This window comes from Hippopotamus amphibius, chromosome 5 (genome assembly GCF_030028045.1).
Source record: "Hippopotamus amphibius kiboko isolate mHipAmp2 chromosome 5, mHipAmp2.hap2, whole genome shotgun sequence".
Lineage (NCBI taxonomy): Eukaryota > Metazoa > Chordata > Mammalia > Artiodactyla > Hippopotamidae > Hippopotamus > Hippopotamus amphibius.
Window position 1 is genome coordinate 18734758 of NC_080190.1, and position 25731 is coordinate 18760488.

The following is a 25731-nucleotide window of genomic DNA, read 5'->3' on the forward strand; positions in this document are numbered from 1 at the left end:
TGATTGGTTTGGTTTTCATAACATAAAAATTTCCCCCTTCGAATTGACTGGTTTCGCATATTTCCCCCTATATTAGCAATACGCATTTATGAAGCCCTTACTATACATGCAAAACACTGCATTTGCCATAAGTGGAATGTCAGGTGAATAAGACATGATCCCTGGCCACAAAGAAATGTATATTGCAAATAGCAGAAACCAAACTGGCTAAAACATATAAGGAATAGATAGGCTTAAATATCAGAAGAGTCCAAAGAATAATTCTGACTTTGGGTACAGCTGAATCCAGGGGCTCAAACACTGCTATTATTCTTGTTTCTGCTCATCTCTGACTGTCACTCTTACTTTCCTCTGGGCTCCACTCCCAGGTGAACTTTTTCCATATGATGGCCCTGACAGCTCCAGAATCAAACATCTGACCAGGGGAATGAAATATGCTGATTGGCCTGGGTCACACATACTCTTTTGGACTGGGGTACCAGGAGGTACAGGAGAGAACAGAGAGAGGTGATTTCCTAAAGGAAAATCAGACCCTTTGCCAGAAGGAGGAAGAGTAGATGCTGGACTGCTAGAAACAATGTATGGCCATCACTGCAGTCCATTTAACAAGAAAGGGTGTCCATCGATGGACGAATGGATAAAGAAGATGTGGTGTATATAAACACAATGGAATATTACTCAACTCAACTATAAAAAGGAATGAAATAATGTCATTTGCAGCAACATGGATGGACCTGGAGATTGTCACACTGAGTAAAGTAAGTCAGACAGAGAAAGACAAATAGCATATGATATCACTTACATGTGGAATCTAAAAATATGATATGAATTAACTTATTTACAAAATGGAAATAGACTCACAGGCATAGAAAACAAATTGATGGTAACCAAAGGGAAAGTGGGGGGAGGGATAAATTAGGAGTTTGGGATTAACAGATACACACTACTCCATAGAACAGATAATCAGCAAGGACCTACTGTATAGCACAGGCAACTATATTCAATATCTTGTAATAACCTATATTGGAAAAGAATATATATATATATAAAATTCTCTCTCTATATATAACTGAATCACTTTGCTGTACACCTGAAACTAACACAACATTGTAAATCAACTATACTTCAATTAAAAATTAATAAAAGAACCAAAAATAAGAGAGGGCAAGGTAAAAGAAATGTGTCAGGATACGAAGGTGACATGTCCTCTTCAAAGAGACGGTCCTAGAGTATTTGGGGCTAAGACAATTATAAAGGGCCTCCATAAGACCACACAGATGAACTGAATCTTCAAGAAAAACACTGATTAGGTAAACGGACAAGAAAGAGAGAGAGCCTTCTAGATCAGGGGTGAGACATGGTAGAGGAAAAGGATTGGAGGGGTTTAGGAACAGAGAGTGGGGCAACGTTGGCTGTGACAAGGGGAAGCCTGGAACAGTGAGGGTGGTTTTCTTGGCCCGAGCCTTTCCAAGAATGAGAGAGATACTGGATCGCTTCCAGTTTTGAGGCTCTTTGCAGATAAAATGAAGGAATGCCAAAGAGTGCTAAAAATTCTTCTCTATTTTAACACTTTTTCTTTTTCCACACAGACCTGCCTCGCTTTTGCATTTTATTTTTTATGTATTTTTTGGCCATGCTGCATAGCACGCGGGATCTTATTTCCTGGACCAGGGGTGGAGCCCGTGCCCCCTGCAGTGGAAGTGCGGAGTCTTAACCGCTGGACCGCCAGGGAGGTCCTTATTTTAATTCTTTGCATTTAACAAAGAAACAGTTTAACACGTTCCCCCCAACACAACCCAGGGAGTCGTGCCATTCTCAAGACAATCGGAGGATTTGTCATGTACATGATCGCATATCACCTGGGCTGTGTAGTCCAGCCACGGCCAGGAGGGAAAGATGCAGGATGAGCATCTTCCTTCATCTTGTCACAGAACCTCAGTGATTGTATGTGGAGCTGAATTTGGCGAGAACACTGAAGTCTTGGCCAAAAGGCATTCTTGCTCTACACCAGCCCTGCTCTAGGCTCATCAGAGGACTTGGCCCCCGGGGGTGTGATTGGGTGAGTTCATCAGTGCTCTGCACAGGGAGGGAGATGGGGCTGTCATGTTGCTGAACTCCAGGGAGCACCACCCACATCAGAGCCCACGTGAATGATGCCCTTGAGTTGTGCAGATGTGGCAGGGTTGTGTGATTTCTAAAAAAGGGGAGGAAGACATCCAATCCCAGCAGACACACCTACCCCAAGAAAACATAGCTTACCAGCCACAATTTGCTAAAAAAAAAATCCCTAAACAACAATCCCCTTGGGGTTTAGTTCTCCCTGGTATCAAGCGTCAGAAATACAGTTTGAATTCCCAGAATTCTCCACCAGAGAAGAGTCAATCTCCAAGGACATGAAATAATTACTCTAATGGATAATTCTGGGGTAGTTCATCATCATCAATGTAGAAAACATTCTGTTTGTTCAAAAGCATTTGCATAAAGATGGTATGTATTTTAGAAGGAATTCCTGGAGCCCCTTGGTTTAAGCAAATCCAATAAGTGAAAAAATGACTTTATGCAAAAAGGCTAATTCAGGGGAACTATTCACTTCACAAAAAATATTTCACTGCAGTATTTTCTTCTACACCAAGCTCTTGTTAGCATATGAATAACATGAGACCATTTCATAAAAATAGTGATGGCCTCCTCACTCGGAGGGGACACTCCTGCTGTGGGGTTGATGGATATCAGGATGGGAAATGTTTATAGACCAGGAACAAGAGCTCAGCTGTTATAACAAGGACCTTTTCCTTCATCAGATCCGTGCGCCAGCAACTTGAAGTGTTACCAGCTGAAACCTCCTGAGGCCCCTGGGAAACAGCTGTGGGGCAGGGATGCCATCTTAGATTTCATAAGAGGGAGGGAAATCCCTGCTCTGAGAGACTGAGTGACTCATCCAAGGTCACCAGCAAGTCAGTGGGCAGGTCTGGGGCCCTTGCTGCTCCTGGCAATCCTGCCCTAGTGTGCGGTGTATTTTTAAAAGCTCAGAGGTTCCACCCTCCAGAAGCTCCATTCCCCTCCCCTCGAGTGTGGGCTCCACTCTAAGGAACAGACAACGGAAAGGGAAAAGTAGTAACTTTACAGGGAAGAAAGCTCACAAATACCACCTTAACTAAGGTTAACATCAAAGTTAACATCGCCAGTGGCAAGAGAGGTTCATGTCATGTATCCCCAACACGATGCAACAAGAAAGGCTCATTATCTCTGTAATATTCTTCCCAAACCCTAGAACCTTAGTTTAATTATGAGAAAACACTAGTCAACCCCAAATTGAGGGACGTTCTACAAAATGCCTGACCACTACTCTTTAAAAGTGTCAAGGTCATGAAAACCAAGGAAAGACTGAGAAATTGTCATAGACTGGAGGGGACTAAAGGGACAGGATGACTACCTTAATGTAGGGTCCCAGATAGGCTCCTGGAACGGAAGAAGGACATTAATGGAAAAACTGGGGAAATCTGAATGTCTGTATTATTACTGACATTAATTTCTTACTTTTGATAAATGTACTGTGCTTATGTAAGGGGTTGGTGTTGGCGGAAGCTGGTGAAGGGTGTATGGGAACTCTCTGTACTGTCTTTGTAACTCTCCTGTAAATCTAAAATTATTTTCCCCCGAAGTTTTTGGTTTTTCAAGCCCAGAGTAATTTAAGTGCCCAGTCCTCTGCATCTTTTCCTTGAGGGATGATGGGGCAGGATCAAGGCCGGGTTGCACATTTGGCCAGTCTGGGCGGCTTTGGCTTCTTCTGGGGAAAGAGCTGCATCACATTCCATAAATTCTGCAGAGTGTCATACCACCCGCCCCATCTTCTGAGATGAACTCAGCTGCCTGTAGGAGTGTGACCGTGCCCAGGACTGGCAAGGGGGCTCAGCCAGACAGCTGGGCTTACAGAGCCAGGGAGGAAAATGCGCACAGGCTTTACGGACTCAGGGCTTCCCACAATGACTTTCTAGATTTAGGGAATCTCATGATTCAAGAATATAAAGTTTAATAACCGTCTACCAGTCAAACTTATCAATATTATGCACACACAACAGTCAAAAGGAGAGGAGGGGACCCCAAGGCTTTTGAGGGTCTATAGGGGCAAAGATCAGTGTTTCTTGTCTACTCTCATAGTCTCCAAAGATGGTCACCATCAATTTCCTCTCTCCAGTACATTCAGACGGCTTAACCCACCTACTGACCATCACTGGGTAGAATCCCTTTCCCCTACATTTGCATCGGGGTTGGCTTTTTTGCTTGCTTTGACCAACAAAATGTAGTAGAAGTGATGCTGTGCTAATTCTGGGTCTACCCTTTAAGAGTCTGGCAGCTTCTGCTTTCCCTCTTGAAGCCAGCTTCCACAAAAGAAGTCCCGGAAACCCTGATACCGTGAGACCACCATGCTGAGCTGGCCATGAGGGGAGGCTGAATGGAGGAACAATGAAGTTCCAGGTATGTGAGCAACACCTGGAAGCTTCCAGCCCCGTTCAGCTGAATGAGTGGCCTCAACTGATTCCCCCAAAAAGCAGAACAGCCCAGCTGATCCCACTGACCGCACAGAATCATGAGAAATTAACATTTCAGTAGAACTTCAGCTCCAAGGAAGCTGAGCTTTTTGCTTGTGTTGCTAATAACTGCTATAAATCCAGAACTGAAAACTGTGTGTGGCACGAAATTGTCTTTCATTGAATCTTTGCTGAACACATTTTCTAAAACCCAAACCCTCCAATCTGGATGGTTTCAGGCTGATGTATGGAGGACAGCGTCACCTACTGGTTATATGTGGCATTGCAGCCCAGCTCTATTAGACAAGAGGGAATCACAAGTGTAAGTAGGAGAATCTCAAGCTTGTAGACCAGAGATGAGTGAACTTTTTCTCTAAAGGGCCAAATAGCAAATATTTTAGGCTGCCTGGTTTCTATTCTAACTACTCAACTCTGTCATTTTAGCACGAAACCAGCCATAGGCAATATGTAAGAGAATGAGTGCAGCTTATATTCCAAGAAAACTATATGTACAGACTTTGAAATTTGAATTTCATTTAATTTTGCATATCACAAAATATTATTCTTCTTTTGCTTTTTCTTCAATTATTAAAAAATGTAAAAACCATTGTTGGCTTGCAGACTATATAAAAAAACAGATAGTGGACCAGATTTGGCCTCTGGACTTCAGTTTACTGTCCATGCTATTAACAATCTCCAAGTGACTCAAAGTGTGGGAGAAGAATTCAATTTCCAGGGTGAATAGCCATAAGACTATTCATTTTTAAAGTAGTATTATTCATAATGACCGCATGATTATTCATAGTGACTTCTGCATTCTAGGCACTTTTATAGCCAATACGCCTGGATGAGAAAGGTCAGACAGTAGCCAAGTGAGAAGAACCAATCAGGCTGGGAATGCCAAGTTCACTAACCACTTCAAACTTCCTCCCTCTGAGAAAGAGATGGCCCAGGGCAGGAGGGAGCAATGGGAGGCCCTCGAAGGTAGGGTGATGCAGGAATCAGACTGATGAAGGAATGAAGGAAGGAAAGGCTGTGAGTTTGTTGCTTGCACGGTCCAAGTGTAGGCAGGAAAGTGGACCTTCAAAGGAGGATCATTTCCAACTCAATGCCTTTCTGATTGCAGGACAGAGGAGCCATTCGAGTAATCAAAATATCAGACAGTGTTAATGTCTCTGGGCGTGATCCTGGCCCATTTTGACTTCTGGAGTTGTGGAAGAGGTGGAGACCAAAGATGACAAGATGTCATTTTTGGTTTTTGTCTTTATTTATTTATTTATTGGCTGCATTGGGTCTTTGTTACTGCACATGGGCTTTCTCTAGTTGCAGCGAGCAGGGGCTACTCTTTGTTGCAGGGTGCGGGCTTCTCATTTCAGTGGCTTCTTTTGTTGTGGAGCACGGGCTCTAGGCCTGCAGGTTTCAGTAGTTGTGGTGCACGGGCTTAGTTGCTCCACAGCATGTGGGATCTTCCCGGACCAGGGATCGAACCCACGTCCCCTGCATTGGCAGGTGGATTCTTAACCATTGCGCCACCAGGGAAGTCCAAGATGTCATAAATGAAAAAGATTATTTAAAAAAAAACTTTAGGATTAAAAAGTCCAAACACATACGGAAGTAGAGAACAAAATAGAAAGAACCCCTATGTATCCAGTCATCCAGCTTCAAGGGGCTGTCAACTCACAGCCAAAGTTGTTTCATCTACAGTCCAATCCTAGATGACTTAGGAGTAAATTCCAGACAGCATGTTTCATTAGGCAAAAGCTATGTTAACTACATAGGAATTAACTATTCAGAATTCCAAAACTAGTCAAAATTCACTTGGAAAAATGAAAAAATAAAGCAAAAGAAAAACAATAAGGAGTATCCATACAGCATCTCCACATTTACATGCGGTTGATGCGTCTCTTACATCACTCTCTCCCTTTTAATTGAAGTGAAATTCACATAACATACAATTAACCATTTTAAAGTGTGTAGTTGGGCAGCATTTGGTACATTCCCAGTGCTCTACAACTGCCACCTCCCTCTAGTTTTAAAACCTTTTCATCACCTCAGAAGAATACCTTCTACCCTTTAAGCAATTACCACCATTCCTCCCTCTCCTCTCTCCCCCAGACCCTGGCAATCTTCCTGTCTCCGTGGATTTGCCTATTCTGGATAAGTTACATAAAAGGAATCATATAATATACGATCATCTGTGTCTGGTCTTAAGCCTTTTTAAATCGGCAGATTCCTCCTCCCTCTTTTCTTTTCTTCTCTTTTCTTTTCTGACCGTTATTTGTTGAAGAAACCGTGTCACTGTCTTGTAGAGTTTCCCACATTCTGGATTTTGCCAATGACGTGACCACGTGTTGCTAAACATTCCTCTGTCCCGTGTACTTTCTGTAAATGGGTCATTAGAACTAGAATCAAGATCTAATTCAAGTTTGATTTTGGGGAAAAAATCGTAAGTAGTTGGTACAATTTGACATGATGGGGCTTTTAACATTATGTGTTATAAGATTGATCAGGGGGCTCAGATGTCATCAGCCGAATCTATTCACTGTGAAGTTCCCCATTAGCTTTTCACGGAATGATCTTAGGAGCCATTGCTGGCCACTGCCTGGATCCATTATTTCATTACGGGTTGTAAAAGGTCATATTTTAATTCTGTCATTCTTTTGCATTGGTTAGCTGAAAATCTTCTATAAAAAAGAACTTTCTTATATCAGCTATTTAGTTATACTGAAATATAGCTCCTGCTGGAAAGGCAGGTAAATACGTGATCCTTTCTTAATTTGCCAGTTTCGGGAAAGTGAATTCGTTTCTTGGCCACTTCCAAAAATTATCTCTAAGAGTTTACAAAGGCATAGATTTGAATACATATGATGTGTTTTGATTCAATACAGTTATTATTACTTTTATGCTCAATTTCCCCACCTTTGGCCAGTTCTGGTTGGTCTTATGTCTGTTGGAGAGAAATTTTTTGGTAGTTTTACTTTTTTTTTTTAAAGTGTTTTGGGGTTTAAAAAATTTTTTTAACTAAAATAGTTGACAATTTTATTTTCACATTTCACAATATAAATGAAAATTGCTTTTTTTTGTCCCACTACTCCCCTCCAAAACTACTCTCTCTTTGATAGGACGGGGGAGCAAGCCTTCCTTGTCATCCTGTTAGAAAACATCCTGAGTCACAGCACCCTGATCTCCTGGTGAAGTAAAACAAGTCATATAAAACTGATATAAAGAGGCTCCCCAATCTCCTTATCTGTCTGGTTGAGTCATTCCCGGCCAGGTGGGCACCATCATGGGACAGGCAGGAGGTCTCATCACTGGGGGCCCAGGCATCATTGGCAAGTGGCCTCCCATAGGCAGCCTCATTGCAGGAGCAGGTCCCACTGGCATCCTCCCAGGAGGAGGAGGGCCCATCACTGGCATCACGGGAGGGCCCCGCATGTGGGGTGCTGGCATCATCTCAGGGCGAGGAGGACCAGGAGACTGGGAGGGAGGTGGGATCGTTGCCCCTGCAGGAGGAGGAGCAGAGAATGGAGTTGGAGGTATCTTTCCTTGTTGAAATGCAGCGGTGGTTCTGTCAGTCAGACTCTGAGCCTGCTCTTGCACCCATTTCCTTTTTTTTTTATACATTTATTTACTTTTTATTTATTGGCTGCTTTGGGTCTTTGTTGCTGTGCATAGGCTTTCTGTAGCTGTGGAGAGCAGGGGCTACTCTTCGTTGCAGAGTGCAAGCTTTTTTTTTTTTTTAACTTATAACAGACTTTTATTTTCTTAAGCTTTTTATTGGAATATAATTGCTTTACACTCTTGTATCAGCTTATGAGGTACACCAAAGTGAATCAGCTGTATTTATACACATATCCCCATATCCGCTTCCTCCCACAACTCGCCCCCACCCTCCCCATCCCGGTCCTCTAAGGCATCACCCATCATCGAGTTGATCTCCCTTTGTTATACAGCAACTTCCCACTAGCTATCTATTTTACAGTTGGTAGTGTATTTTTGTCTATGCTACTCTTTCACTTCGTCTCAGCTTCCCCTTCACCCCCCACCCCCCCAACCCCATGTCCTCCAGTCCATTCTCTGCATCTGCATCCTTATTCTTGTCCTGTCACTGGGTTCATCAGTACTTTTTTTTTTTTTAATTCCATATGTATGAGTTAGCATACAATATTTGTTTTTCTCTTTCTGGCTCACTTCACTCTGTATGACAGACTCTAGGTCTATCCACCTCATTACATATAGCTCCATCTCATCCCTTTTTATAGCTGAGGAATATTCCATTCTATATATATGCCACATCTTCTTTATCCATTCATTTGTTGATGGGCATTTCGGTTGCTTTCATGTCCTGGCTATTGTAAATAGTGTTGCAATAAACATTATGGTACATGTTTCTTTTGGGATTATGGTTTTCTCTGGGTATATGCCCAGTAGTGGGATTACTGGATCATATGGTAGTTCTATTTGTAGTTTTTTAAGGAACCTCCAAACTGTTTTCCATAGTGGCTGTACCAGCTTACATTCCCACCAACAGTGCAGGAGGGTTCCCTTTTCTCCACACCCTCTCCAACATTTATTGTTTCCAGAATTTTTGATGATGGCCATTCTGACCGCTGTGAGGTGATACCTCATTGTGGCTTTGACTTGCATTTCTCTAATGATTAGTGATGTTGAGCATCTTTTCATGTGTTTGTTGGCCATCTGCATGTCTTCTTTGGAGAAATGTCTATTTAGGTCTTCTGTCCATTTGTGGATTGGGTTATTTGCTTTTTTGGTATTAAGTTGCATGAGCTGCTTGTATATTTTGGAGATTAATCCTTTGTCCATTGCTTTGTTGGCAAGTATTTTCTCCCATTCTGAGGGTTGCCTTCTTGTCTTGTTTATGGTTTCTTTCGCTGTGCACAAGCTTTTAAGTTTCATGAGGTCCCATTTGTTTATTCTTGATTTTATTTCCATTATTTTGGAGGTGGGTCAAAAAGGATCTTGCTTTGATGTATGTCATAGAGTGTTCTGCCTATGTTTTCCTCTAGGAGTTTTATAGTGTCTGGACTTACATTTAGGTCTTTAATCCATTTGGAGTTTATTTTTGTGTATGGTGTTAGGAAGTGTTCTAATTTCATTCTTTTCCATGTTGCTGTCCAATTGTCCCAGCACCACTTATTGAAGAGGCTTTTTTCCATTGTATATTCTTGCCTCCTTTGTCAAAGATAAGGTGCCCATATGTGCTTGGGTTTACCTCTGAGTTCTCTATTCTGTTCCATTGATCTTCCTTTCTATTTTTGTGCCAGTACCATACTGTCTTGATCACTGTGGCCTTGTAGTATAGTTTGAAGTCTGGGAGCCTGATTCCTCGAGCTCCATCATTCCTTCTCAAGATTGCTTTGGCTACTCGGGGTCTTTTGCATTCCACAAAAATCGTAAGATTTCTTGTTCTAGTTCTGTGAAAAATGCCGTTGGTAATTTGATAGGGATTGCATTGAATCTGTAAGTTGCTTTGGGTAGTACAGTCATTTTCACAATGTTGATTCTTCCAATCCAAGAACATGGTATGTCCCTCCATCTGTTTGTATCATCTTTGATTTCTTTCATCAGAGTCTTATAGTTTTCTGAGTACAGGTCTTTTGCCTCCTTAGGCAGGTTTATTCCTAGGTATTTTATTCTTTTTGTTGCAATGGTAAATGGAAGAGTTTCCTTAATTTCTCTTTCTGCTTTTTCATTGTTAGTGTATAGGAATGCAAGAGATTTCTGTGCATTAATTTTGTATCCTGCTACTTTACTAAATTCATCAATTAGTGCTAGCAGTTTTCTGGTAGAATCTTTAGGGTTTTCTATGTATAATATCATGTCATCTGCAAAGAGTGACAATTTTACTTCTTCTTTTCCAATTTGGATTCCTTTTATTTCATTTTCTTCTCTGATTGCTGTGGCTAAAAATTCCAAAACTATGTTGAATAATACTGGTGAGAGTGGACACCCTTGTCTTGTTCCTGTTCTTAGAGGGAATTCTTTCAGTTTTTGCCCATTTAGAACGATGTTGGCTTTTGGTTTCTCATATATGGCTTTTATTATGTTGAGGTTATTTCCTTCTATGTCCATTTTCTGGAAGGTTTTTTATCATAAATGGATGTTGAATTTTGTCAAAAGCTTTTTCTGCATCTATTGAGATGATCATATGGTTTTTATCCTTCAAGTGGTTGTTATGATGTATCACGTTGATTGATTTGCGTATATTGAAGAATCCTTGCATCCCAGGGATAAACCCCACTTGATCATGGTGTATGATTTTTTTAATGTGCTGTTGGATTCTGTTAGCTAGTATTTTGTTGAGGATTTTTGCATCTATATTCATCAGTGATATTGGCCTGTAATTTTCTTTTTTTGTGACATCTTTGCCTGGTTTTGGTATCAGGGTGATGGTGGCCTCGTAGAGTGAGTTTGGGAGTGTTCCTCCTTCTGCTATATTTTGGAAGAGTTTGAGAAGGATAGGTGTCAGCTCTTCTCTAAATGTTTGATAGAATTCGCCTGTGAAGCCATCTGGCCCTGGGCTTTGTGCGGGCTTATTATTGCGGTGGCTTCCTTTGTTGCGGAGCACTGGCCCTAGGCGCGTGGGCTTCAGTAGTTGCGGAGCATGGGTTCAGTAGTTGTGGCTCACGGGCTCTAGAGTGCAGGCTCAGTAGTTGTGGTACACAGGCTTAGTTGCTGCACGGCATATGGGATCTTTCTGGACCAGGGCTCTAACCCGTGTCCCCTGCATTGGCAGGCGGGTTCTTAACCACCATGCCACCAGGGAAACCCGTTCCATCCATTTCTGATAGTAGTCTTTCACATTCTCTTTGTGTTTCCGACCACTGCAGTGTGTCTTTCTCACAGATGGGGAGTCACGGGTGAGGTATGCATTGCAGTATTCACAATAAAACTTAGGCATGTTGTTCTGCAGCCCGTTGGCAACTCCGTTCCACCTGTTTTAAAAATATTTATTTATTTATTTGGCTGTGCTGGGTCTTAGTTGCGGCATGTGGGATCTAGTTCCCTGACCAGGATCAAACCCGTGTCCCCTGTATTAGAAGAAGGAGTCTTAACAACTGGACCACCAGGGAAGTCCCTCAGTCACTATCTTGAACAATCCAGATTGTCTAGAAAGATGGTTTTAATCTGATGGTTAAAGTTGAGGAATTATGGAGTCTGAAGGGAGAGGAGGACCAGCTAATCCAGCTTTCCCAGGGTACTCAGGTAGACTGGACCAAAAGGTTATCCAAGTTCACAGTGCAGAGCCAGGCCAAGAATCCCATTTCTTGCCTTTTACTGCAGGCCTTCCCATCATCCCTCACGGAAACATTAAGAGATTTTTGCTGTTGTTGGGGGTGGGGGTGGGGGTGGGGGTGGCGTGGGGTGGGTATTAGCTGCTGGTTAGAAATGTGCTCAGCAAGCCCAGAGGACAGGGGAAATGAAGCAATGCCTTGGGTAGGAGATATGCACCAAATCGGGGCATCTTCTACACCAGAGAAAACCATGAGAGAGGCAAGTCCATCCAAAAGAATCTCCCCACCTCCTCTCATTCAACCTCAGCCTCTCAGTCTTGCTCATACACAGCCTCTTTCTGTAGCTGGGTTAAGTGGCATGTGCATTCAACCCTTGGACACAGAATGAAAGCATGGCAATGAAAGCAAAGGCTCTGAAATTATACAAACAAAGTTCAAATTCCAGTGCTGCTTTATGTTATCTAAGTGATCCTGGACAAGGGCCCAGCTTCTTTATGTCTCAATGTCCTCATCGATAAAATAGGACATCGTACTAGTGAGTCATCGTGTGGCTAGGACTATCACACACAGGGCACGTGCAAAGAATTCAGCACAGGGCTTGGATACTATAGGGACTCTATAATTGGTGGCTTTTGTTATCCATGAACTTCCGCTGAGAACCAGGAAGATGTTATCTACTGAGCAAGTCATGGTGGGGCATACAGAGATGAATAAGATACAGTCTTACTCTGCAGGAACTCACAGTCTGGTAGGGGAGGGGTCCGTGATAAAGAAGCATCTCTACCTAGTTTGACAGAAGTCCCCTCCAACATACAAGAAAACAGGACCCCTGCACAGCCATGCTATCCATCACCCTGCAAGCATCCTTAAGGATTAAGGGACCAAAGTAGCAGACAGTGACATTGACAACATGAGATCTGCAGAGTGCAGACAGACAGACCTCTTTGAAGCCTCAATCTCTTGAAGGTCACTTGGGGTCAGGCAAGCTTCCCATGCCACATACATGAGACTATATTGACCACTTATGACACTTCTATTTGGGACCATTCTTGGGTTTTGAATGTAGTGGGGAGGTGGGAAGATCCCCACCCCCTTTTCTTTGAGAAAAGATACTCAACATTGTCCCCAAAGAGATCTACCCTCATTTACAAAGCTCATTCCTCTCATTGTACTTTGTCTCAAGATTCAACCTATTCAAGATGAGATTACCCTTTTGCCTATTTTGCTTTTATTAATACATTTAATTTTAGACCTGGGGATACGGTGACTGGACCTGAGGGCATTTTTGTGATCTCCAGGAGATGCTCCCTGGCTCTTAAAGGGGAAACTGAAGCTAGGCCTTCCTGTGTCACCCCCTCTCCCCCAGTCCTCACAATGTCACATGTGTCCCATCGGCATACAGTGTGATCTGCCTGCTTTCTGCTTTCTCTGAAAAGAAAATTCTGGTGGGAACTTTTCCCATTTGGGGCTCCCCTATAGGGAAGACCCAGTTGTCTTGTTCATAGATCCCTGATAACCTCCCCACTTACCTGGCTTGCTAAGCGTTATCATTACAGCAACAACATTTTCTAAACCCGTGATCAAAGCTTGAAAGCTGACATTTGGGAAAAAGGAACAGACCCTGTGAAATAGAGTCATACCTGGGAAAACAGGGACATGTTGGGGTGAATGCAGGGATAAGACACTAAGCTTTGGGAAAACAGGGAAAGCAGCAATTCTTTCCAAGAAAAGCCAAAAATAGTCAAACAAACATATGTAATGCAAAACAGGCTCTCAAGCACACCTAAAGATAAATGGGGCAGTCAGAGTGCAAGCTGGGTGCTGGGGCAGCTCTGGGGCTCCTGAGGAATTGCCAAAGGTGAACACTGATTTTCTAGTAAATTAACCAGACGTTGCTCTCCTAACTACAATGACAGTTAGCATTTACTGAGAATTTAGACTATGTCATGCATTGTGCTAAGGGTTTTATCTTTCCTGTATCATTGAAGTGTACATACTAAGGTGTCAAAATGTTTCATCTGTCATCAGTCCATCCACTCATCCATCCATCCATCCTCCTACCCATCCACGCATCCATCCATGCATCCATTCAGCCACCCAACCACCCATCAGTCCGTCCGTCCGTCCGTCCATCCATCCATCCATCCATCCATCCATCCATCCATTGATCAGTCTATCCATCCATCCAGGAAATACTTACTGAGCAAATACTAGACCGCCGAGAAGCCAATGATCGAATGGCCACATTCCTGCTCTTACAGCATTGGTGGAGGCCCTCATATAAACAAATAGACCTGCACAATGTGATAACATAACGTGAGCTGATTTTCCAAGAAACTTCCAAAGGGCCTTTGGTTCTGGTTCCAGCCCCACCTCCCACCTTGTGAGTTAGAAATTAAAATGCATTCATTAATCCCACCTTAAAGTCCCAAACAGCCCTCCGCTTCAAGTGGTAATAAATATTTCATGCCCAATTGTGCTGAGTTCCTCGCTGTGTTTATTAAATGGTGTTTCTCATAATTCCAGTTATTCATTTTAATAGGTCAGGCCTTGGCTGTGATTTAAACAGACCGCTGAGGAAACAGCCGTGGTTGAACATTGTAACAATACGGATTATTAATTTAATTGGGCGGCTATTACTTGTTTGGACTTAGAGCTAACACATTTAGTTCAGTCTCTGGTGGCCCATAAACCGCAAAGGTCGTGACTTTAACATTCAGAGAATGGGAAAGAGGAATGAAGCTGAGATTAGGAGGAAAACTTACAAAACAGCGCGGGGAGGACAGTGTGGGGAAACGGCGGGCTTGCTGGCGGCAGAGCAGGGCAGAGGGGGTTCATCTGTCGGCTTCTCATTAGAGCTTCTTCAGCAACCACTGCCTGGGTTGGCAACTGCCAGGAGCATCTCGCTCAGATTCTGAAAGGGACAAACGCTTAGCAATGGTGACGGGAGCACCACAAACCAAATAGGGCCTCACTTGTCTCCTGGATGCTTGAGCCGCAGGGAAGGGTTGTGCACCACGGAAAAAGCAATTGAGAAGGCAGGGGGTACCAGTATAACCCGTTCCTCAACCTCCTCCAGCTTCCCAAATATCAGAGTTACAAGGTGCTGATCTCCTCCTGTATAATAGGTCCTGCGCGCTTTCTTGATGCCAACCCACGTCAGCGGGGCCCCAGGACCCTGAGATGTAGATGAGAACACCTTGGACCTCCACTGCAGGATCGAGGGACGTCCAAAGCCCTCCCCGAGCATCTCACATTTTCCAGGTGAGCCTTACCTCTCTGGCCCAGGTTCCCACTTCAGCTGAATCTGTTTCATTGATCGATGGATTTAAAATTCCCCTGGATGGACCCAAATATGAAGTCAGCCCCTTCCTTGATTTCTACTATAAACCAACCGATACAATGTGATGGTGGGGAGACTTGGCTGAGGATTTTGTCGGCAGTGGAGGGCTCCACATCGTCGCAGTTCAGACACTAGGACAAGAACGTTCTTGTTCATTAAAGGCCTTGCCGGGCTCCCTGTGCTGAGATTGTTCTGTGGGCTGCCCTATGTTTGGAATTTCCCAGTTCTGTGCCGTCTGACTTTTGTCTCTGATTCTCATCTTCTCCTTCTAGAAGAGCGTCTCTTAGTCAGGCACCCATGAACTTCTAAGGCATTCTGTGGGTCTGTGAACTTGGATGGGAGGAAATGGCATCTTTTTGATAGCCTCCAACTGAATTTTAGTATTTCCTTCTCTTGTGACTGTAGGAGATAAACCTATAGGTATAATAGTACCTGTGACTTTGTTACCTGAGAAATCCAGATTTTTTAAAAAAAATTTTTATTTATTTATTTATTATTTTGGGTAGGCTTCTCACTGCAGTGGCTTCTCTTGTTGCGAAGCATGGGCTCTAGGCACGCAGGCTTTAGCAGTTGCAGCATGTGGACTCAGCAGTTGTGGCGCACAGGCTTAATTCATGAAGATCCCACATCTGCAGCACGTGGGATCTTCCCAGGCCAGGGCTGGAGCCTGTATCCCCTGCACTGTTAGGAGGATGCTTAACCACTGCACCACCAGAGAAGTCCCAATCCAGATATTTTTATATTGCTTTACAGTTCTTACAGATCTTGAAATATCACTTTTGCTCTCCTTTGACATGATGCCAGTTATTTGTTCCTAGATTGCAAATATCAGTGTTTCTATCTGTAGATACTGATGTGATATAACTTGTCAACTTTAAAGTAACTCTGGGCTTGGTAGTTCAGCCACCAAATGGTGAAGTTGTGTGTGTTTCCACAACTGGGGTTTAACTGCATAAACTTTAGAGGCTTTGTGTGTTCCTCACAAAGCAAGTCGTGGACTTTTCAAATATACTTGTGACACTTCATCTTTGTGAATCAGGATTTTCAACCCTGGGAACCATCAAACCGAAAAACAAAATCAATTGAGTGTCCAACAGGACACGTGCATTCTGCTTTCCAAGACACACATGTCACACTGGCCAGGATCGAGCCAAGAAACAACAGCTTTCATGTGTGTATGTCTTTACAAAATAAAATTCAGGTTGAAGTTGCCTATGTTTTCAGTGTACTGCCTTGTTACTTAAATGTATTTATAAAGTAGCCCACACATTACTCCACCACAATTTAAAAAGTTTTGATAACCACATTTTAATACATTTGGCTTCCTTTTCATCCTATCTATTTCATTTTATGCATTACAAGTATTAATCTAAGAAGGGGTTTCTAGCTTTCCCTAAGTGGCCAGTGGGGTCCCCAGCACCAGTGGTACAGGAATTGCAAAATTTTCTCACATTGTCATGAAGAGAAATTTGGCTTCACTCAGCCCGCCTTGACATCACCCAAGTCTGAACCTTTCTCTGGGTAGAAGCCCGTGTGTGGCTGTGCTGTCAATGTCCTCCTCACACCCACCCACCTTCATGTGCCCATATACCCCCTGAATCCTCACCAATATCAGTCCCCACGTGCTGCTGAAGAAAGCAGAGAAATTGGGTAACTTTGCTTCTCGTATTCAGAAGAGTCAGGCCGGTCATGTAGTAAAAGCAAGGAATCATCGTGTTCACCAGAATGTGACCGAGATACAGAAGAACAGACCTCAAATTTGGAAGCAGTGGTTTGTGGACAAGCAGAATTGTGTCAGCTTCCTAGTTCCCCTCCTCCCTCAAGAGTTGATGGTTTTTGTAGTTCCTACATTCAACATGGCGGGGGGGGGTAAACATCGGAAATGTGTTGACCCAAGAGAAGGCACAGGCTGAAATGCCAGCAGGGGAGGGAGGCTTTATCTAGCATCTCTCAGACGTGCAGCCCTGTGCCTGCTGCATAGACACACCCAACACGTGGTTTGTTGAATTAATGAGCAAACGAATGAATGAAGGAAGGATTTATATAAATTACGAGGGGAAGGGAGGGATAAATCTTTAAGCAGCATTATTCCTAGGAATTCAGGGGGCCAGTCCCATCCCGCAGTGTGTGTGTGTGTTTGTGTGTGTGTTTGTATAAAATCAGGTTACTGTAAACACGAATATCCTGGGAAGAGGAAACAGCATCGGAGACGTGATGCACATCATTGCTTTTCATCACAACCGGAACTCTGCTACGTTCTGAGCTGCACTGGCCTTTACACCATCTACCTGCCTGCCCCAAGAGGCAGCTGCTGGGGCCCCTTGCCCCCGCCCCTCTCCCTGCCGTCCGCACACCCAGCTCAGCCGAAGGGGCATTTGGCTTCAGGGCAGAGATCACCCACCAAAGTACCGACTCTCCCCAGGTGGAGGTGGGACGTGGGGCAGAGAAAAGGCTCCGGTCCCAGCAGGGATGGAAGTTGGGGGAGGGGAAGCACAGGCAGAATGAAGAAGGGGCTTCTGTGAATCTTCCACAGACAAACAAGGTGCAGGGTGGCTCGTCCATGGGCACAGACTCCAAAGGACATCCTATAAAGATGTGTGAAATGGTCTCAGGCTCCCCTGAAAAAGATGAGGGCCTGCCTTCTTCTCCCTGAGACCCCCACCCCTGGATTAAGTGTTCACAAGACTGGAAGTCTCTGGGAACAACAGGCTTGGCGGCTGCTTTTCTGAGACTGCAAGGAAGCACACTTACCCCTAAGAATCCTTCTAGAGTAGAGCTGGAGACAGTGTCTATAAAAGGCAAACCATCCCCAAATTCATAGAGATGGTTCGCCACATTGTTGCTCCAGGTTTGTGCAAGGGCGTGCACACACCTGAGCTCACAGCAGCCACGGTGGGGTTGTGCACAGGCCAAGCCAAGGGCTACTGAGTTCCTCCTGCATCCCAGGCAGAGAGAGGGGCCCCAACATGCACAAGCAGTGCCTTTGCCCTGCACAGGGAGCTCTAAGAACCAAGGAACCAGGCAATCTCAGCCCGAGCCCTGTCTACAAGGCCTTGAATCAACGTGCTGCCGTCATGTGTGGCCATGTCCACTGATGTCTCTAGGACAGAGATCCCCATTTCCTGTGGCCTAGACCATCAGCCCGGCCATGCCAGGCCCCCAGTCACAGGCTTCAGAAAGACTGGGTTTGGACATCTCCAGGTGTTTATTTGGTTTTTCCTATGTCTTGGTTTTTAATTGGTTTCAGATGTGAGTACCCGATAGAGGCCCTGAATAAATAAAACAGATCATAAAATATGGCCAAGCAAAATGGGCGTGAGTAAGCCCAGAGTGCATGGAAATGCACTTCCAGAAAGGCTCATAAATAATGAGGTGGAAACAGTAGTCTATTTTCCCTTTAATGGAAAGCCAATTAGGAACCCTCTCTGGACTGGAGGGAAAGAGCCAGCTTCCTTTGTTCTGTAATGAGGAGATGGAGGTGGGTGGGTGAGGGGAAGCCACTCAGCTTGCCAGAACAGGGTGGAAAAAAATCCTGTGGTCACTTGGTCTGTGGGCAGTGACAGAGGAGGAAGTTCAAGGCCTGGGCTTCCCATCCCATCTCAAGCTTCTCCAGATCCTTCCTGGCAGATATAAGAAGATCCTGAGGCCCAAGTGGACTTAAAGAACTGGCAGAACTATTTGGAGGCCCACAGCACAAAGAGTCCCTGTGAACTCACAGACTCCTGTTGTTTTTGACCCATTACTGGCTCCTACCTCACCCTCAAGGAGGCTTAGAGGAAGCCTCCCACCTGGTACCATTGCTGGGCACGCCAGCATTCAGGGGCAGGAGGCTGGAGGGCAGCGCTCTCTCAGGATCCTGGCGGACCTGCAAAAAATCATCTCCTTTCCATCGCTTCCTCATCGCTCTCCCTTTTCTGCTGGTGTCCCCTCACTCTGTGCACGTGTCTTCTCCGTGCGGCTCTTGCCCGCCACGGTGCTTCTGTGCAGGAGACTGTCGGTGATGTCATTCCACGGAGGCAGAGGTGGTGTGGTGTCTTCCACCCTGCAGAGGAGGGAATTGAGAATCTGAGAGGAACCACAACTTTCCCAACCCACTTAGCGGCCGAGCAGCAGCAGCAGCAGGAAGCTGGTCTGTTCACGCTCCGTGGTCTCACCTGGTGACTGTGAATGGGGGTCTGGGTGGGCCTCCCCGCAGAAGCATGAGAGACGCAGTAGAGGACAGTGGTGAAGAGCACAGGCTTTGCAGTCAGGGAGACCTGGGTGAGATTCTTGACAATCCATCCATCCCTGAAAACTTGACCTGTCACCCGGGTCGAGTTTCTCCATGGCTTAAGCCTGAATCTGCATTTGTAAAATAAAGCGAATGCACTTAGTTTCTACTCATGTAAAGCCATACACAGCAGTGATCCTGCTGATAGTTATTATTTTAAGAAGACTTTGTGGCCAGCACGTTGGAATAGTCAGTGGGGGTTCCTCATGGAGTCCACTGTGGGCTTAGGAACATCACTATTTAGCTCCCACTCTCGGCGAGAACGGTGCTGTCTGGTGACTGGCTCAGTGGACAACGGGGACCCAGGTGGGCACCTGGGCACGTCCAGCCACAACCAGCTCCAGGTTCACATGGCCCAGGGCAGAGGATGCTTGCCAGTTCTTCTTGGAGGATCGGGGGACCTTCAGTGCTCAGGAAGCCAAGTCTGCTTGTATCTGTTTCTAAAACAGACTTGGTTGCAGTTTCATGGAGAGAGGCACCCACTGAGCAGAGCATCTCCACTGCGTAGGAGCCTGGGCCTGGGCTTTTGGCAAAGGGCGACAGCTGCAGAATCTGATGCCTTCATTCCTCGGGATGAGGTTTATAGAAATTCTGCTTCTCCCCCATTGAAATGAGTAAACCACTGCTCACCCTTTGGTGAGATCCCAAGGAATTCCTTGAAGAGCTGAGATGTCCCGAAGAAGAACATGAGTTCTCAGGAGACTTGACCATTGACGTCTGCCACTGGCCAGCTGTGGAATGGGGGCAGGTTCCATCAACTTTTACAGGTCGCTCATGGAGCAGAGCAGGGAAGGGGGGGTGAAATATTTATGAAACACCCATGATGGGCTAAACGCATTACCCCTGACCCTGGGATGTGTGTGCTGGTGTCTCCATTAAACAGATACAGAACTTGGGGCTCCAAGAGGTCAGGTAACTTGCCCAGGATTAGGCTGTTCATCACTTGGGGATGATGGTTGCAGTAACAGAAACTCATTTTTAAAAATCAAAAAAAAAAAAAAAAAAAAAATCTGAGCCTGCAGGCCTTGTAAGGACCAGCACACACTCTGCTTTGGGGATGGAGGTAGTGGGAGTTTAGAGATGAGCTTACAGGGGACTGCAGGCAAGATGAACGAGCTCCAAAATATCACCCCACTCAAAATGGACCCACTTGGAAGAAAGAGTATCATGGGTTTGGCTGAGTCACTCGACTACACCTTGAGCAGGGAGGATGTGACATCTTGAAAGCCAGTCCCTACTATACACAAAACAGATAACTAATGAGGACCTACTGCATAGCACAGGGAACTCTACTCAATACTCTGTCATGGCCTACATGGGAAAATAATCTAAAAAAGAGCGGATATATGTATACGTATAACTGAATCACTTTACTGTACAGCAGAAACTAACACAACACTGTAGATCAACTATACTCCAATAAAAATTTTTTAAAAAGTCAGTCCCATCCAGATGGGATGCGGTGGGAGAGGGGGTAATCCCTAGAGAAAAGCTGAGTGACGTTACCAAAAGCACGGGAAGGGACACTGTGCTGGGAGTGGACAAGCGACGTCCATTGGTCACTGCAGGTGAGTGGCAGACCCGGATTCAAAAACCGGCTCAGCGACCCAAAGCCGTGAGGGCCACCATGCTTGAGCACACACTGGCCCTGCATCTCTGGCAGCCCTCACTTCTCTGTCCAGACTTTCGGCTTCCTCTTTAATGGGCCCCGTGATGCTGGCACTGCTTGGGAAGGGTTCATGCCCTGATGGAGAGGAAATCTCTGAAGAGGGCAGTGGAAGGGGAAGTGAAAGAGATACAGTGATAATTTAGGAGTAAGAGAGTGCCATGGAGAAGTGGCAAGGGCCTGTGGCTTTCTTAACGTGGGAAAATGACACATCACTAGGAAGCTTTGTGGGGGAAGGGGAGCAGACAGGGAGCAAATGTGAGGAAGAATTCGAGTGGTAGGAACTGTTGGACTCATCTTAAATGAACGAGAAGCCAAGGTATAGTTTACCTGCTACTTAAAAGTATTTGAAGTGTCTTATAAAACATTTCATCAATGAGAGGGTTTACCTAGAAACTGTGGATGTAAAGAAATGTAGAAGGGGATAGGGTATAATTAAAAAATTGTATCTGGGAAGTTTGAATTTAGTGCAGAGCTTCCTGGCAGCTAAAGCAAAAAAGGAAACATGATGGGTTATATAATTTTCATTGTCTCATAAAAGGAAGTGAATCTGCAAGTCAGAAAACACAACATTTCTCCTAAGTTCTATAAAGATACTAACCTGGTGGGACATTACATACTCAAGGGAAAGACTTTTCTCTGTTATTTCACTGAGCATGGGAAACATTATTTCTAAGGCCATTATCAATTGTGAATTAACAATTGTGAATGGTTATGGAAAGAAAGAATATTGCTATCAAGTGCCCCTCTCTGGGCTGGAAACTTTTCCAAACATGGTCAAGATCCACTGCCTCGCCCTGCCTGCACTGAAGCATCACTCCTCCGATACCCTTGCACGTGCTCCTGGCCTTGTTGGCCCCCAGATCCTACCCACACCCTGCTCCATTCCAGAGGGGTTTGGCCCCTGTGGCTGCATGACTCAGGCTACTTGCTGGGTTAGACCATTGGGAGGGATTGGAGGGGGAGGGGATGATGTAAGGAAGGACCACAGAGTACTCCTCCCCATCCCATTCTGCCGTGGACAGAGGCTCTGGCTTCCGTGGCTTCACCTCTTCCAGACTGCCTCTCATGGAAGCAGATTTGCCCAGGGGCCCTGGCTCACTCTGGTAATCCTGGCCCTTTCCGCCCCCACACCCGCCCCCATGGCCAATGGTAGTAGTGGCTTCCTACACTTTTCATCAGGAGGTTGACTCAGCACCCCCTATGTGACTTAGTTCTTCCATCTCTGATGAAAGCAATTCCTACATTCAAGCCCCTCTGTTTCACTGCTTAGGTGGTTTCTGTTTCCTGGGTAGACTCTGCCTGGTACACTCACTAATCAGTTTTCCTGCCTCGACCCAAGCATCCCAGGAAGTGGCACTCCTTACTCCCCAAACAGGGTGGTCTATTTCATCTCGAGGGTGGGGCCACCCAAAGGGAACACATGAGCAGGGGTTTAGCATGTAGATAGGACCTGGATTAAAGAAGGGAAAAGAAGAGGTTTCTGGGCAGGGGAAAGAAATGTACAAAGGTTTGTCATTTGTAATGAGTATGGTGAAGGGAGAGAACCACAAATTTGTTTGTCTGGAACACAGGCTGTGTTTATTCAACAGACCCACTGTCCGTCATACCCTAGCCTAGTATCACAGGGAACCTAGAAAAGGAGCATAGAGGCCCAGGCCCTCAAGGAGCACCCCGAAATGATTCTGCCCAATTCCCTGGGGGCTTGGGTATTGATCCACAGCTTCCCCCAAGTGCCACTCCAGTCCCAATCCTTGAACAAGCAGCGGATTCTTTCTTCTGCTGTAGTTTCTGTTTGCAAATGCAGTCATTCACCTGAAGGCCATTCTTCTATACGAAAGGGACGGTGCGAGGAGGCGCGCGCTGTGTTGGGAGCCTTGGACTCTCGCGAGGCTGCGAGGTTGACCAGCCTGACTCACTAGGATGGAAGACACTTCTCAGGAAAGGTAGAGATTCATTTTAACCTTTTGGCATTTCTTTGGAAAACTGGAGAAAGGGGCAGATGCAGGTTCTATAGGGCATGAAACCAGGACCATCATCATGGGGTGCCAGCTGGGCAGTCACACAGGGCTCCGGGTTTCGAAGGGCCCTAGGCTTGCTTTAATGCTCCATCTTGAAATTCTTAATCATTTAGAACAAAGGGCCCAAGCTTTTATTTTGTACTTGGCCATGCAAATTATGTAGCTGGTTCTACACAAAACGTATCTTTGCGGGTCCCTTGTTATCAAAGCAACACAAAATGAGAGAAGTAAAATTAGGTACCAAGACCTGGAAAGTATACTGAAGAAACTTAAGTTCTACTAGCTTCATAGAAAATCTACTTTTGTTTGGATGATAGGGACACAAATGACCTCTACGTAGTCTTCCATCTATGGGCGGGGGTGTCAAGTCAACCCATCTTTGCTCCCCTTCACATCATAGCTTTGCTTTAACCAGAATAGATCCACTTTGTTCTGAATTAAGAATTGAGCTTCAGGCTGGTTTGTTTTTTTTTAAGGGTCCCATGACTCATGCAGTTTGAAAACCACTAGTTAGACAAACCACATCACACCAGGCTTTTTGTTGCAAGGAATTGTCTTATTTCAGAGGGCCCCAGGTGACCCACTGACCCGGGGTGTCTCCAAAGCCAGGTAATAATAGGCCGAGCTCTAATCTAAGGAGACTCTGCTGTATTTGCAGAGAGCTTTGAAATGTTCTGGGAAAAAAGCTGATCAGATGTGCAAGGTATTATATTCAGGGAGAGAAAAACCCTCCCAACTCTTTATAAAATGGATTAAGCCAGTTTCTAAGAGCTGCAGGTTTGTGTGATCTTAATCCGGCTCCTTACCCCTGATCCTCCACCTTCCTCCTTTGTTTCCAGGATGTGCACTTTCCTGGCTGAGGGCGGGGACACCTTCGGGCAGCCCTCCTCCCTCCCCAGCTCTCCCCTGGGGAAGAGATGAGGGACGCTCTCGCCCTTGCACCCACCCCACTGGGGTTTTCTTTTTCTATGGGCATATTTCACATTCACAGGCTCTGATCCCACGGAGGAAAAATCCAAACAAAATATGGTAATTTCGCCCTTGTGCTTTCAGCTACTCAGACAGCAGAAGCAGATGGGAAAATCTGTGGATCGCAACCCCATGCAATATTTGACATAATATCAGTCAAATATAGTTCACCTAGCACCGTGTTTCTGCCAGTCCTTCTCAGCTAAAGTTAATTTAGAGTGACAAGAATGACATCTGCTCTTTTCAAAGGGGTAATACCGACTTTGGGGCTGCCCCCTCGACTGGATACCCAGACAGAGCCCTCCAAAGTCAAAGGTGGGTTTTCTAAGGCAGGACCAGCTAGCTGTAGACCAGGAGACCCGAGTCACCATTCAAGACTGGTGTTGGTCAGTGCACTGGAGGGTCAGGGTGTTTCCCTCTGTTGAATAAGGAAAGGGGTTACCATGGGGACCAGCTTTCTAGAGAGACCATCTCCACACATGCAGTCTCAGAGCTGAGAGCCCTGCCTCCGTGCTCAGGCAGAAAGAGCCACCGGGTGGGATGAATGCCTACGTCTGAAGACAATGTAGAAACTTCTCCAGCCGGTGAAGGGGCCCCGAGCCAACACTGCCACACTTGGAGTTTATCCGTTGCTGAGGAGCAATTTCAGACTTGCTGTTTTCTATTTGTTCTTCCTTGGTTTCTTCTATGTACAAAGATTTGATGAAAACTGCAACCGTTTTGACTGGTCGATTCCACTAACACTTGTGACGTGTAAGGTTGTTTCACGCCAGGGCTCCAGTGCGTGTTATCTTCACAGGGAATGATGAGTTCAGCAGCTTCCCTCCACCCACCATCCAATCTACATGTCTGTCTGTTGGAAATGGAATGTGGAGACTGGCTTTGTTTCTCTATCTTTAAGCTAGGTAGACCTGCCCTCAAACCATGGGCTGCCAACCATTAAAGGTGAACCCTCACCCTTTGCCGTGACGAGTGAACACTTGTTTACCCTTCAAAACCCATCTTAGTGGTCACATCCTCCTGGGAGCCCTCCTGAACACCCTTAGAAATCATCATTCTCTGGGCTCTGTATGTACTTCTCTTTCTGTACTAATCACGTGGCTTCATTAGCCCTTTTTTCTTCTTTGATTTCCCTTCCTAGCTGTGATCCCCAAGCCTTAATAAATGGTTACTACATTGAATAACTGAATTGTTTATTGAATAAGGTAAGAGCCTCGGTGACCTTATCCAACGTAAATGTATGATTTCCTGTAACTGCCATGATTTACTTCTCCAGCTTGTGGTACTAAACATGGTCATATCTCTTTTGTTTCTCAATTAGTTCTTATGACACTCTCCATACGCTAAAAGTCTCCCTTGAGGTCTCCTCCTTTTCTAGGGTCTGATCATGGTCATTTGTCCCAACTCCCAAACTCTTGTTCACGTTGACATTTCCAGGGTCTGGGTGTCTTTTCTTCTCCTTCCTGCCCATGAGTTTACCTGGGACCCTTTAGCTACATCAGAGGGATCTAAGAAATGGTGGTTTTCAAAAGGGAAGGGTTAGGGTCTAGGTTTTTTCTTCCCAAGAGGTTCTTTGGTTTTTCTGCAAATTTACCTACTTCCCCCCTCCAGCAACCAGCCGCACCATGCCAAGAGGTGTGGTATGGGGAGGAGTAGCTTTTGGGGGCCACACAACAT

General features: G+C 45.2%; 1 protein-coding gene across 1 annotated transcript; it reads right to left on the reverse strand.

Annotated features, from left to right (window-relative positions):
• Positions 1-7772: 7772 nt before the first annotated feature.
• Positions 7773-14581, reverse strand: LOC130854519 (U1 small nuclear ribonucleoprotein C-like). Its single transcript, XM_057737431.1, has 4 exons — positions 14551-14581; positions 13986-14079; positions 11320-11485; positions 7773-8120 (listed from the first exon to the last, which is right to left on the reverse strand). Exons 2-4 carry the CDS (start codon positions 14063-14065, stop codon positions 7773-7775), a joined length of 594 nt encoding a protein of 197 aa, XP_057593414.1. The 5' UTR covers positions 14066-14079; positions 14551-14581.
• Between the last annotated feature and the right edge of the window lie 11150 nt (positions 14582-25731).

What these genes read in the sequence shown, in the direction of transcription:
- LOC130854519 (XM_057737431.1), bottom strand. Translation starts at nt 14,065, where the DNA reads ATGAGGGCCTCCACCAATGCTGTAAGAGCAGGAATGTGGCCATTCGAT. An exon ending in GGCGGTCTAGTATTTGCTCA is followed by an intron (nt 11,486 to 13,985) that starts GTAAGTATTTCC and finishes TTTTTAAAACAG; the next exon opens with GTGGAACGGAGTTGCCAACG. An exon ending in ATCAGAAATGGATGGAACGG is followed by an intron (nt 8,121 to 11,319) that starts GTTTCCCTGGTG and finishes TGGGTGCAAGAG; the next exon opens with CAGGCTCAGAGTCTGACTGA.